Source organism: Elephantulus edwardii, unplaced genomic scaffold (genome assembly GCF_000299155.1).
Source record: "Elephantulus edwardii isolate Elephantulus edwardi_28Jun2011 unplaced genomic scaffold, EleEdw1.0 scaffold00038, whole genome shotgun sequence".
In the NCBI taxonomy this organism is placed as follows: domain Eukaryota; kingdom Metazoa; phylum Chordata; class Mammalia; order Macroscelidea; family Macroscelididae; genus Elephantulus; species Elephantulus edwardii.
The window spans coordinates 9,870,369-9,884,974 of NW_006399788.1; the positions used below are offsets into that span (position 1 = coordinate 9,870,369).

Consider the following 14,606-nt stretch of genomic DNA (forward strand, 5'->3'; position numbering starts at 1 on the left):
TAGAGAGGGACATCATGCTTGGGAGGGTGGAGGGACGGCACAGGAGAGGAAGGCCCTCTATGAGTTGGATTGATTCAGTGACTGGGATAATTGGGATGGGAGTGTCGGAGACAGTGCAATTGGCACAGGACAGAGTGGAATTTAGGGCTGTTGTACTTAGGGTCTCTATGAGTCGCAGGCGACTCGACGGCACATAACAACGACGACAACAATGGTATTTGAAATCAGATCTTTGTAAATCGAGGAGTAAATCTGAGCAAGTAAGTGGAAGAATTCTAATGATACATTTTTGAGCTATTTAGATATTTAAATGAACAGAATAATAATGGAATAGTAACTGGAATATGCTTACTAGAATCAGAAAAGGCATTGTTATTTTTTCTTCTTTTTTATGATAAAAGAATAGCTAGTTGTTGTATTTTATCTTTCAGTTATAGCTTGGTTCTAACTCAAGAATGCAAAACAACAAATAATAATACTGATCATATTTTATCAAGACTAAGTTTTTAATCCTGAAAGTAAGGTTCTGACAACACTAAAAGGGAATGTAACTGTGAGAAAGACAGTGGCCGAGCAGGCTGGACCACACTTGAGAGAAGGAGCCTGGTTTTCCGACCAGCTCTATCACCTCTCTGACTGTTTTCCTGCTCAGCTACAGTAGTCCAAAGAGAGCTTTGCTGCTAGCCCAAAGCCTACACTTCTCTGGAAGTTCAAATCCACCAGAGTAGCCAAGGAAGAAAGATGGGCAATTTCTTTTTGATAACCAAGGAAAGGAGTTGATAGAATTGTTGTTCTTTGCAATTGAGTAGTTATTGAGTGGTTATTGAAATAAAATTCATTGCATTTCAACACAGTGGTAAAAATGTACTCTAAATAACACATCAATTTTCTTAATAAAGAAACAAAATTAAGGAACAAAAAAAAAAAACCTTACACTAGTGCTAACTCTTCAGAAATTACTGAATTTAAGTATTTTTATTAAAAAGTTATCTCTAAAAAAAAAGTTATCTCTGCGTGAATTCCCCCCCAACCCGAGTAGAACATAGAATGTAGATTTTCTTTCAAAATATAATGAAGTATTTTCCTGAGCCTTTATCAATTACTATTATTTTAATTTTCTACTAATTTATTGACAAAATTCAAATACATTCTTTTCAAGACAAATTCTTTAAATTTCCCTCATCTCCCATCTAAGTAATTGTATAGCCATATGATTAATCCTCCCCCCCCCCCCCATTCCTCTTGGATCATTATACTCACTCTACAATAATGGATTTATACAATATTTATCCTTGTGGGGCTAAGTTAGTTTACTCAGCATAATGCTCTCTAGTCCCTCCCAAGTTAGGTAATAATTTACAAAATCATTGCTCCTGCATGCTGCATAGTATTCCTTTGTGTGAATATACCATAATTTCTCAATCCATTAATTTGTAGTTGGACATTTGGGCTGTTTCCATATTCTTGCAATGGTGAGTAATGCTGCTATGAACATTGGTGTACTAATCTCCGTTGGTGCCCCAGTTATCATCTTCTAAGGGCATATTCCAAATAGTGGAATAGCTGGGTCATATGGAATATCTATGTTCAATTTTTTGAGGAAGCACCACAATGCCTTCCAGAATGATTGTACCATTTTACAATCCCACCAACAACCTCATTGTGGTTTTGATTTGCATCTCTCTTATTACCAATGATTTGGAGCATTTCTTCATGTTTGTTTGTCATTCAAATATCTCTCTGTGAAAATTCTTTCCATGTCTTTTGCCCATTTTGTAATTGGATTATCAGTCTTTTTCTTGTGGAGGCCCAGGAATATTCTTTAAATATTTGTTATAAGACTCTTGTCTGAGATGGTATTACCAAATGTTTGTTTCCAGTCTGTAGGGTTTCTTTTCACGCTGTTGGAAGGACTTTGTGATGCACTCATGGATTTCATCTTTACAAGGTCCCATGCCTTAATTTTATCCTCTTTAGATTGTGTATTTCTGGTTGTATTTGGCAACACCTTTGTACTTTGGACCAGCTCTTCTAAGCTTGATCCCAGTATGTCTTTTATGAATGTTATGGTTTTGGGCTTTTTTCCCAGGTCTCTGATCCACCTTGAGTTGATTTTTGTGTATTGTGTGAGATGTGGATCCTGTTGCAGCTTTCTGCAGGTGGAAGTCCAGTTTTGCCAGCACCATTTGTTGAAGAGGTTATCATTTCCCCATTTGATAGCTTTGACTTCCTTATCAAATATCAGTTGACTGTAGATAGCTAGGACTATTTCTGGGTTCTCACTTCTGTTCCATTGACCTATGTGCCTGTCTTTGGACCAGTATCATGCTGTTTTGGTTACCACTGCTGTGTAGTAGGTTGAGGTCAGGGATTGCTATGCTTCCAACTTTATTTTTATTTCTCAGAAGTGTTTTGGTTGTTCAAGGTCTCTTGCTTCTCCAAATAAATTTGATAATTTCCCTTTAAAACCCCTTGAAAAAGGAATTTGGTATCTGGATTGGGATTGCATTGAACATGTAGATTACTTTTGGTAGGATTGTAATTTTTACAATATTGGGTCTTCCATTCCATGAACAGGGCACATTTTGCCATTTCTTTAGGTCTTTTATTGTATCTTGCAGAAATGCTCTGTAGTTTTCTTTCTGTGGGTTTTTATGTGTCCCTAATTAGGTTCACTCTAAAGTATCTCAATTTGTGATTGGCTATTTTAAATGGTATTGCTTTCTTCATTTCCTTCTCTAAGTTCTCTTTTTTACTATACAGGAATCCTATTGATTTTTGGATATTAATCTTATATCCTGCCACTCTACTATACTGGTTTAATAACTCTAACAGGATTTTTGTTGTTGTTGTTCTTTGGGGTTTTCTGTGTACACTATCATATCATCTGTATATAGGAACAGTTTAATCATATCTTTGCTGATCTGGATGCCTTTTATTTCCTTCTCTTGTTGTATTGCTCTAGCAAGCACTTCCAATACAATACTGAAAAGAAGTGGTGACAGTGGGCATCCTGGTCTGGTCCCTGTTTGCAAGGAAAAGTGTTTTTAGTCTTTCTCCATTGAGAATGATGTTGCTCTTGGTTTTGCATCTGTACTTTTCACTATGTTGAGGAAATTCCCTTCTATCCCAATTTTGCTGAGTGGCTTTTTAAAATTATTATTATTAATTTCAATGAACATTTACAGAGATTTTGGATTTCCATTCATTCTTTGTTGCCCTTTTCTCCCTGCCCACCCCTCTCCTCCAGTTATTCTTCTCTTTGAAAAGTAAAAAATTCTTACACTGGTATTATACAATCCTCCCCAGCCCTACCCCGAGTACACTCCACTATGCAACCTTCATTCTGGACTCTTGTGATAATCATAGTACCCAATCATATATCGCTTTTAAACCATTCTCTCCCTCATCTGTTTCAGTGCAGTATACATAATTCATCCAGTTTTTCTCATTCTTACCCCAACCTTGATGTCAGTCCCATTCTACAGCAGTGGTACTATGCTGAGTGTTTTTATCAGGAAGGGGTATTGGATTTTGTCAAATCCCTTTTTTGCATCAATTGCTAAGATCATATGGTTCATGTTATTTACTTCGTTAATATAGTAAATTACATTGATTGTTTTTCTTATGTTGAACTATCCTTGCGTATCTATTACGAATCCCACTTAATCATGGTGATTCATGTTTTTTATATGCTTTTGGATTCTATTGGCTAGGATTGTTTTAAGGAGTTTTGTGTCTATATTCATGAGAGAGAGTGGTCTTTAGTTTTCTTTCTTGATAATATCTTTGGCTGGTTATTAACGTTTTTTTAATTTTGTGTTTACATTTTCAGTATCGCAGGAATAGTCATCCTCATGATAAACTAAGGAACAGAATTTTGGGAATGGTCAATTTTGTCAATATGGTAAGCTTTCATAAAATTTTAATCAAACTAAAAATGATTCACATTTTAGATATCTTTATCTCTAATGCTGAGGCTGGCCAAAAAGCAAAAATTCATCAGAGACTAATTGGGGAAAAATTATTAAAACATTATAGCAACAAATGAATGAGAGTTCTGAGACTATTAAGTAAATACAATTGATATTCAAATAAATTTAAACTGTTGATTTCTAACCACAAAATGTGCCTTAAAACTATATAAAAATTAAGGTATGAGTCACACATACATTTCATTTCACTAGTCACACCTTACATGATAAAAAGATTTTCAGGTAATATTTATTTATGCTTTTGCACAGAATCTTCTCAGTTTCCACTATACTCAATCTCATTGTCCTGTGCCAATTGGTATTGTTGAGAATTTATATCTTTGTCCAAGGCACGTGGTTATTAAACAAACTCCTTCTAACACACTAACTTTGTGAAAAACCTTTCCTTTTTAAAATAGATTTATAAATATTTGAACATTTATGTGACATTGGTTGGATTTGAAGTATGGATAAATGGAGATCAAATAAAAGTAGATTCAAATATAGAAACTACTTTAATAAGTTTTTCATCTTGGCAAGAAATAAACCTTAAGAAAAAGAAGACATTTGACCATGCTGTTTTGCTCAGGTATGTGTCTGTTCTATTTTCCTGTACAGTTGACATGAATTTAAAATAAAAAATAATAAATAAATTCTTAAAGCCATTTTTAAAAGTAAGAGGAAAGATCCTGTGTGAAAAATAATGTATAATTTTCATATATATTTTGTATGCAAAACAGTAAAAAAATTATAAAACAAGTAATTTACTTAAAAAAATTGTTTGCTGACAGAGTTTTTATTCATTGTCTTTTACATTATCTTTCCTTCACATTGTAGCTCATAAAAAACTAAGTAATTTTTGAGTAAGAGATGATGGCAAAATATCATCTAGATTTAAAAAAAAATTTAAGTACCAGTAGTCTGCTGCAATCCAAAAGGCACATAGTTCAAATCCCCCAGCTACCTCATGGAGCAGATGGGCAATCTCCTATGAGATTAACTGCCTCTGAAAACCTGCTGGAGGGTCAACTAGAGTTCGAATTTAATAACATACAACAACAACCACACCACCAAAATTTATTAGAAAGCTCTAATGGCCTAGTTATTCTATGTCAATGTTGTTGTTTTGTGCTGTCAAATCGCCTGAGACTCATAGTGACCCTATCTACAATAGTCTTAAACCCTGCTCTAGCCTATGCCAATCTTATTGTCTCTGGCACACTTACTCCCATTTCCCCAATCAATCCATCTCATTGAGGGTCTTCCTCTCTGTCCTTCAACCCTCCCAAGCATGATGTCCCTCTCCAAGGACTAGTCCCTCTTTGCAACATGCCCAAAGTATGTCAGATGAAGCTTTAAAATCCTTCTCTCCAAGAGAAGCCTGGTCTTCACCCTCTCTAGGATGAACCTGTTTGTTCTAGAAGTCCATGGTTTAATGAATGCTCTTTTTCAGCTCCACAGCTCAAAGTTATCAATTCTTCCATCATTCCTGGTCATTGTCCAGCTCTCTGATGCATAGCAAGTAATTGCAAAGACCATGGCCTGAATCAGGTGCACCTTAGGCTCCAGATTGACATCATTACTCCTCAATATTTTGGAGAGGTTCTGACAGCAAACTTTCTCACTGCAATTTGTCTTTTGATTTCCTGGCTGCCGGTGCCAAGAGTGTTGATTGTGGAATCAAGCAAACTAAACCCATTAACAATCTCAACCTCTTCACCAACTATCATGATGCTGCCAATTGGTCCAGTACTGAGAATCTTTGTTTTCTTAATGTTGAGCTTCAATCCATATTGAAGGTTGCAGTCTTTGGCTTTCTGCAGCAAGTGCTTCAGGTCCTCCTCAGTTTCAGCCAGCAGGGTTCTGTCATCTGCATAACACAGATTGTTGATGAGTCTTCCTCCAATCCTGATGCCACATTTCTCCTCAGAGAGCCCAGCCTCCTGTATAATGTCCGTGAGAAACTGAGAGAATGTCGATTAGCGCTGGTTATTTGTTGTTATGTCAACTTGGAACTGACTCAGAGCTGATCTTCCAGTGGGTTTTCAGAGGCACTTAATCACACAGAAAGTGACTGCTCGACTATCACTAGAGGGACAACTGGTGGATTTGAGCAGCATGCCTTTGGGTTAGCGAAGCATCTCCTTACCACTAAGTCACCAAAATTTTGTGTGTAGTGATTAACACCAGGAAGGGAAAATATCTGATACATGCATATTTCTAGTGACTGGAACATGGAATGTGAGAAGCATGAATGTAGGAAAATTGGACATGGTTAAGAAATAAATGGAACACATAAATATTGACATACTAGGTATTGGCGAAATGAGATGGCTTGGCATGGGACATTTTGAATCAGATGATCATATAATTTATTATGCTGGGGATGAAAAGCTGAGAAAAAAATGGGGTTGATTTCATAATTTAAAAAGTCATTTCTAGATCTATCCTGAAATACAATTTGGTGAGCAACAGGATAATATCCATACATATACAAGAAAGTCCAGTGAATACCACTATTATTCAAATGTATGCACCAACAACTAGAGCCAAAGAGGAGGAAATAGAAGATTTCTACCAACTTTTGCAGTCAGAAATTAATCAAACATGCAATCAAGATATATTGATAATAAGGTGACTCGAACACAAAACCTGGGAACAGGGAAGAAGGATCAGTAGCTGGAAAACACGGGCTTGGTGAGAGAAATGAGGCTGGAGATAGAATGATAGAGTTCTGCACATTCAATGATGTATTCATTGCAAATACTTTTTATAAGAAACATAAACGCAGGCAATACACATGGATTTCACCTGATGGTATGCATAGGAATCAAATCGATTACACTTGTGGAAAGATTCACTGGAGAAGCTCAATAGCCGCAGTGAAAACCAGGCCGGGTACTGACTGTGGGACAGACCACCAACTACTCATATGCAAGTTCAAGCTGAAGTTGAGGAAAATTAAATCAAGTCCACGGAAACCAAGATTTGACCTTAAGTCGGTCCCACTCAAGTTTCAAAACCATCTCAGGAACAGGTTTGAGGCCTTGAGCACCAATGAGCATAGACCAAATGAGCTCTGGGAGGATATCAAGAAAATAATCCACGAAGAATGCAAAAGATCATTACAAAGGCTGAAGAAGAAGAAGAAAAGACCAAGTGAATGTCAGATGAGACTCTGAGTGTTGCATTAGAGTGCTGAAAAGCCAATGTTAAAGGAAGAAATCAAGAAATCAAAGAGCTGAACAGAAAATTTCAAAAGGCATCTTGGGACGACAAAGCAAGATACTATAAAGAAATGTGCAGAGAGCTGGAGTCAGAAAATCAAAAGGGCTGAACTTGCTCAGCTTTTCTTAAGCTGAAGGAGTTGAAAAACAAATTCAAGCCATCGGTGACAATACTTAAGGATAGTTTGGGTAGAATGTTAAATGATCCAGGAAGTATCAAAAGAAGATAGAAGGAGTACACAAAGTCACTGTATCAGAAGGAATTGACTGACATACAGGAATTTCATGAAATAACATATGAGCAAGGGCCTGTGGTGATGAAGGAGGAAGTTCAAGTTGCTCTGAAGGAATTGACTAAAAATAAGGCTCCAGGAGTTGATAGCATACCAATTGATTTATTTCAACAAGCAGACACTGTCCTGGATGTGCTCACTAAGTTGTGCCAGGAAATCTGGAGGACAGCCAGCTGGCCGACTAACTGGAAGAGATTGATATTTGTTCTCATTCAAAGAAAGGTGACCCAACAGAGTGTGGAAATTATCGAACAATATCATTGATATCACATGCAAGCAAGATTCTGCTGAAGATTATCCAAAAATGCTTGGAACAATATTTCTAGGGAGAGTTGAAAATACCACTAGGTAAGCAAAGTAGTTTAAGAATTAAATTACTTCATTTATACCATCAAATGTTAATGCTCTCACCCTCTTGATCATTCCAGGCCCTAATGCTCTACTTCTCTCTTGCAAAATTCAATGAAGACCTACGTTTCTTGAAACATGCCTTACTCTCTCAATAGATAATGCTCATCAGTGCTTACAAATACCAGTCATACAACCCACCCACGGTATAATAATCTGATCTAAAAAAACCATATCATGGTTTAATCTTCTCAAGTAATAGTTCTCTATTTATCTTGACTAACAGATTGTGAATGTCTAAGAGATTAAAAAAATGTCATTCCAAAACACCCCATATTTAGTTCATCAAACCCTCAAAGCCACTGTTTTTTAGTTGGTTCAATTGGCAATCACCCTTCATCCAGCTTCAAGGCTGTAAATCTTTATGGAAGGAGATTAATTTAGCCCAGGGGGAAATGGTAAATAACTGTGTAGCTGACCTATGTATTAAGTCATGTTTCAGTTGTCTCAAAGAATGTTTAATTGTGGGGAAAACTTTGAAGCAATGGAATCTTTTTAGCATTTCTTTTGATATACTCAAAGCTACTCTATTAGAATGGTATCTACTTGATCAATGAAAAAAAAAAAACTTTAAAAATGTTTCTTCTAAGAGTTGCAAACACATACGCGAGTTAACACATACCTGAGCTCATAGTTCAGGTCTAATACCTTTTCAGGCTGATAAGATTGCACCAGACTCTAAAATATAATGTTGTTGTTCTTCTTCTTCTTGTTCTTGTTATGTGCTGCTGAGTTGGAGCCACCTCTCAGCTAACCTTCTAATAGGTTCTTAGAGGTTGTAAAGCACACGGGATGATATTGTTCATTTTTCTCTGGAATAGCAGCTGGTGGATTTGAACCACATGCCTTTGGATTGGCAATGCAACTCCTTACCACAAGGCCACTGGAGCTCCTCACTCAAAGTAATATTCCTAAATTGCGCTTCTGAGATCGCCCATAGCACATAACCAAGAAGATTCGTGCTTGAATTGGGTATTCATGCATTCCAAATTCCAAATCCATTGCTGTCCAGGTAATTCTGGCTCATAAAAAGCTCCTACTGCGCAACTGCCCATATGGTTTCCAAGGATATGAATATTTAGTAAAGCATATTGCCACATTTTATTTAAATAAAATGTGAATTTAAACTGTCATCTATTCCAATTCATAGTGACATTAGGTTTTGAGGCTATATATTATTTACAGGAAGAAACTACCTTTTTCCTATGGCTTGACTAGTTGGTTTGAGCTATTGACCTTTGAGTTAGCAAATATGTTACACACTACACCACCAGGGATTCTTCATTCATGCATTGCTGTTGTTGTTGTTGTTGTTAAGTGTCATTGAGTTGAGTACAACTCATAGCCACTCCTATGAACATCAGACCTGAACTTTACCCTATCCTGTGCTGTCTTTTATCATCTCTGACACACTGGAATGTCCAAAATTAATAAAAGATGAAGGATAGTGTAATATTGCTGTAACATTCATTGTTTTGAGTAAAGAGAGCCTCATAATCCACTCTTTCTGCAAATATTTTAAAATAATAAGTAAGGCCAGAAACATTTAAACAGATATAAGTTTACTTCCATAAACAGTCTTTTACTCAGGGCAGTTGTGTTTCTCATCAATAGGACATATACAATTAGGAAGTGTGGAGTTAGAAGTACAACGGAAATACCATCTGGTTATATTTGAGACTATGTGTTTTGTCCTTTATAAATCACAAGGCGGTACTATGACATTACCATAATCTTGCATGCCATGGGTTTGCAGTGATCATGAGCCAAGTTGGGCCCTAGATTGTGCCCTTGCTGGTATGTCATGACCATAAATGATCTACTCTGATTATCTCCAAAGTCCAGAAAGACTTTGTTGTTGAAAACCTCTATATTTAGTCAAATACCAAGTCAGAGATGGGAAGATTCCAACAGTAAATGTTCAAGTATATCTTATTGATATCAAAACTATTTCAAGACTATCACTTTGATCCAAAAAGCTAATGATTTAAATAGGCTCTCTGCTTTGATTATATAATCTCTAGCATGATTCACTGCTAACCAAAAGGGAAGGATAAGATGTCTTCTCTGCTTATGATTTACAGCCTCAGAAACCCAATGGAGGGCTCAACTTGATAACAGCTGAATTATTTGAGCCTGTGATCAACTCTTTTTATAGTGACCAAAATCTAAATTTCTTCTTGAAACAAATAAAACTTGACTCTATACAGCATACCTTATCTATTTTAAGATAATTTATAAGTAGTTCTGTTTTCATTTTACAACTCTTCTTAATGCTTGATTATAATGATATCAAATATTCTGTAAGTTTCTAGGATTGAGAAAAAATTCAAGCTCTATTAATTATGACGTTGAACCTGTTGCATCTAAGCACTTATTTATTTTTGCATTTATTCATTCATTTTAAGTATTTTAAATGTTGGAAAAAAACCAAGTGGTGCAACCTAAAGATTAGTAGCTCAAATCCACCAAACGGTTGTTCAGAAAAAAAGACCTGACAAACTGCTCCTGTAATGACTGCCTCCAGGAAAATTCAATGGAGTAACTCCTGCTCTACATCTGTAACACACAGGGTACCATGAGTCAGAATTGCCTGGAGGACAATCAGTGGAGTAAAAGTTTGGTATTGAGCCCATTCACTGCATTGCATTTTTCTCTCTGAAATTTACTTGTCTCTTTGAAAGTTATGTCTAGAGATGAGTGCAAGACAGAGTGGAGTCAAGCAAAGTGGGAATTTAATCTTATTTCTTTATTTTTATGGATGAAATAATTTTTATTATTTGAAAATAAGAGTGTATTGGGTCTTTTAGTGGCTCAAATATATAACAAGTTTAAATTAGCTCCGTCTCAACAAAGGTCATTCTCAATTCAATAACTTTAGAAATAATGAGGCACTGACATTCTGACTTAAAGAAAAGATATTAGCCTACTGGTGGTTCACAGAAGTTAAATTTTTATGTTAGATAAGCCATTAACTTAGGTTGAAGATTGTATTTGTATCTTGTTTGCAGTGGGAAGTGGCTCTACACAAATGCTCAAGGAATTTCTTACCCAAGTGGCATGTGTCTGCCTTATTCCTCTTCCAGTGTTGTTAAGGTGGGCTATGTTTAATTTATTTTATATTCCTCAATTTAAAAAATTGCATTAGATATTGGTAATTTGTGGGATCTTACTGAAAGGAGTTATGAACGCTCTGCATCATAAATTCTCACCAAGATATGGCATAAAGACACTGTCACATTTATTTTACCAACTGTTGTTGTTAAGTGCCGTCAATTTGTAGACTCATAGTGATCCTATGAATGAAAGACCTTAACAATTGTAGGACCTTCATCGTTTCTCCAAGTTCATAGGGTTTCTGGAGGCAGGCTATTTCAGAAGTGGATGCCTCTCGTGCTTCCAAGCTTAATTTAATCAGGGTGCACCACCAAACACTGTCCACCATGTGTAACCATTATCATATTTGACACATCAGTGTCACAGTGTTCAGTTTCACAGCAACCACCAGTTACCTCTGTACAGCAAGTGGACAGACCAGGCCTATACTACCTTGAAAAATGTTTGACCAAAAACAATTAAAACCAGGCCTGAGGGTAGCGTCACTTTCTGTCCAACTGATTTCTATGTTGTTGAATAGAAATAATCTCTAAGAATTATAGATAAGTAATAAAAATAACCCCTCATATAGAGACTGCAAGTTTAAAAGAAAACCATATATAGATTAACATTTAAAGATTAGGAAGACTTTACTATGCAAAAGGCAATTATTTGTTAAGGACGTGTAATGTATACAATGCTTAATGGCTGATTTAACAAATGAGGACAATTATTCTTTTACAGATAGAAAACAGATAAACAACTTAATATATCACATCAAGACAGCCTTGCAGTTTATTTTCAGAAACCATTAGTCCTACAAATTGGTAGCTCCCTTTGTTTATCTCATCTTTTCTCAAATCTCCAGTTATCTAGCTAATGCTGCCCAACAACGCTATGTAAGAGTTTCTTAAAAAATTCAAGATTTGGAATTGTTTTCTTTACTGCCTTTGTCTAATAATTCTTATTCCTAGTTCACTTTTGTTAAGACTATGAACTTGAATACTTATTTAATGACTACGTAATCTGTTTATTATACGATTAGTCTTACGTCTATGTATGTGCATTTGTCTATGGCATTTTAGCAAAATAAATTAGCATCAGTCTAATATTATAAAATAATCATTATCACAATTGGAACATTATAAGTAGTACAGGACACATTTTAATGTTTATATTAGTAAGAAGAATGGCTGAAATAGGGTGTATTAGCTTTACAGAGACCCTACATTCAAACCTTTTTTTGGAAAAAAAAATGTCAACATGACTACAGAACAGGAAATAGAATACAGCCAGAAGTAAAAAGTGAGGTTGGATTTTAACTTTCCAAATTTCATATTTTCCTCATAATTAAAATTCTTTTTTCATGATTTCTTAACATTACTATATTAGACAATAAATTGAAAACAAGAACCAGGCAATTTATTTGTTTATTCCTTTTGAATATCTGGTACAGCATCGTTTTTGTTGGAATAACAAAGTTGGAATCCTCCCATAACTGACCTTTCAGTGGGTTTTTCAGAGGCAATAAATTGCACAGGAGCCAATTGTGCATCTTCCTCCTCCAGAGGAGCTGGTAGATTTGGACCACAACCTTTGAGTTTGCAGTACAATATTTATTATTGTAGGAGAGTATTAGTTATTATTTTTAGCAATTTATAAAGAGCCTATATAAATGATCTATAAATTAAATCATGCTGGAAAAAGTAGAGGAGAGATCAGTGAAAGAAGACACATATCTATCCCAGCCTTCTGCCACCAGGACTGACATAGTGACTACGACAATGGACTTGAGCATAAGAGAGATATGAGGTTGGCACAATATAGGCAAGGTTCAGATCTGTGGTTCAAAGGGTTACTAGGAGTTGTATTTGACTTGATGGCACCTAAAAACAGCAACTATATAAGTACAATGGTTGTTATTGTGCCAGGAGTATAATTTCAAAATGCGAGCACTAGAGTCACAGAAAAGATTATTTTTCTAACCTCTCTGAATAATTAAAGAAACTGCGTGCTAGAGAATCAAATTAACGAAGTTCTTGGTGGTAGCTAGAAATCAGATGACTCAACCACTAGTTAAAAGCATTATGTAATATAGTGTGCTATTCTTTATAAGTTTCTGATGTACTATTTTTTTTTAATCAGGATCTCTTACCTGACATAAATATAGTTGCAAACAGAATAGCCCATCAGTTGGGACATAACCTCGGCTTACAGCATGATGAGTTCCCATGTACCTGTACCTTTGGAAGATGTGTCATGGATGTCACTGGAAAGTAAGTCTCAAACAATATACAGAATATGCCTATATATATTTGAGAGTAGATTTTAAGAAAAATCCTATTCTAGAATCATTATACATACACACACACACACACACGCACGCACACACACACTCAGTCTGGTGTTTTGTGTTGTTGTTTTCCAAATATATCCTAGAAGAACCATAACAAACTCAGGCATAACAAGGAGTTTGCTTTTAAGGAATGAATCTCATCAGTATCTTTCTCTAATAACATGGTGAAAAAAGAAATCCTATAACTTCTCCTGTGCATACTGTAGAAAACCACATGGTGACAAACTACTACTATCCATATCAAAGTTCTTGGTGTAGAATGAACACCTCTGATACCTCAACAAGCTTATGCACAGAAAAGGTTGAGGATAGAGAGGGAACAACAAAGTTTTGACCTGTTGGACATAGAATTGTATGTGTTGGAGTTGACCAGATGGAACCTAACAAGAGCATGCCTGGTTTAGTCATCTTTCCTATAACTTCTTTCTTAAGATTTTTAGTCAAATATCTGTCTCAAAAAGGCCTGTCATGGTACTTAATTTAACTTTTTCATCCTGTTCAGTACACAAAGATCTTGGTACCTTCCACCTTCCTCTGTTGTGTTGTGTGGCTTTCTGTTTGTTTGTTTCTTTTTCTTAGGCACTTATTCCTTTATAACAGAGTTTATGTATTTTACGTACTCATCTTGATTCATAAGGCCAGAAACAAGTTAGTTTAATTCACTGCTGTATTATCATTGTCTATAGAAGTTCTGGGGACACATTGTTATTAGGAGCTTTTGAGTGAGCCCTAGACTCACAGCAACCTCAAGCACAATGAGGCTCAGTGACTGCATCACCGTTAGGAAGAGCTGAATATGCTGTTCTTGTGATCTCTAGGGGATTTTTTGTTTTTGTTTTTGCTTTTTTAAAAGTTTATTATTAATTTCAAAGAAAATTTACAGAGATTTTGGATTTCCATTCATTCATTGTTGTAGATTTGTCCCCTCCCAAGGCTCCCCCCCACCAGACATTACCCTCTTGGAGAAGTGAAAGAAAACGTCTTTCATTATTTTACAATCCCTCCCTCCAGGTGCACTCCACTATACAGCCTTTGCTCTGGACTCCTGTCATGACAAAAATACCTAATAACATATCCCTCTTAAATAGTTTTCTCCCTCATCTGTTTCAATGCAGTATATATTATTGAACCCATCTTTCTCAGTCTCTCTCAACTCTGAGGTCAGTCCTGTTTTACAACAGTGGCACCATGCAGTATTTGTTCTTTTGTGACTGAAAGACTTCACTCAGCATAATGTCCTCCAGGGTCACCC

The 14,606-nt window shown here is 35.9% G+C and overlaps 1 protein-coding gene across 1 annotated transcript in view; it reads left to right on the top strand.

The window, feature by feature from the left end:
- The window catches only part of ADAM7 (ADAM metallopeptidase domain 7), an 81,136-nt gene that overhangs the window by 32,886 nt on the left and 33,644 nt on the right, over window positions 1-14,606 (top strand). Inside the window, exons 9-12 of the mRNA XM_006884914.1 lie at window positions 3,836-3,907; window positions 4,394-4,563; window positions 10,914-10,998; window positions 13,144-13,274. Coding sequence (XP_006884976.1) covers window positions 3,836-3,907; window positions 4,394-4,563; window positions 10,914-10,998; window positions 13,144-13,274 — 458 coding nt within the window. The remainder of the gene's footprint in view (window positions 1-3,835; window positions 3,908-4,393; window positions 4,564-10,913; window positions 10,999-13,143; window positions 13,275-14,606) is intronic.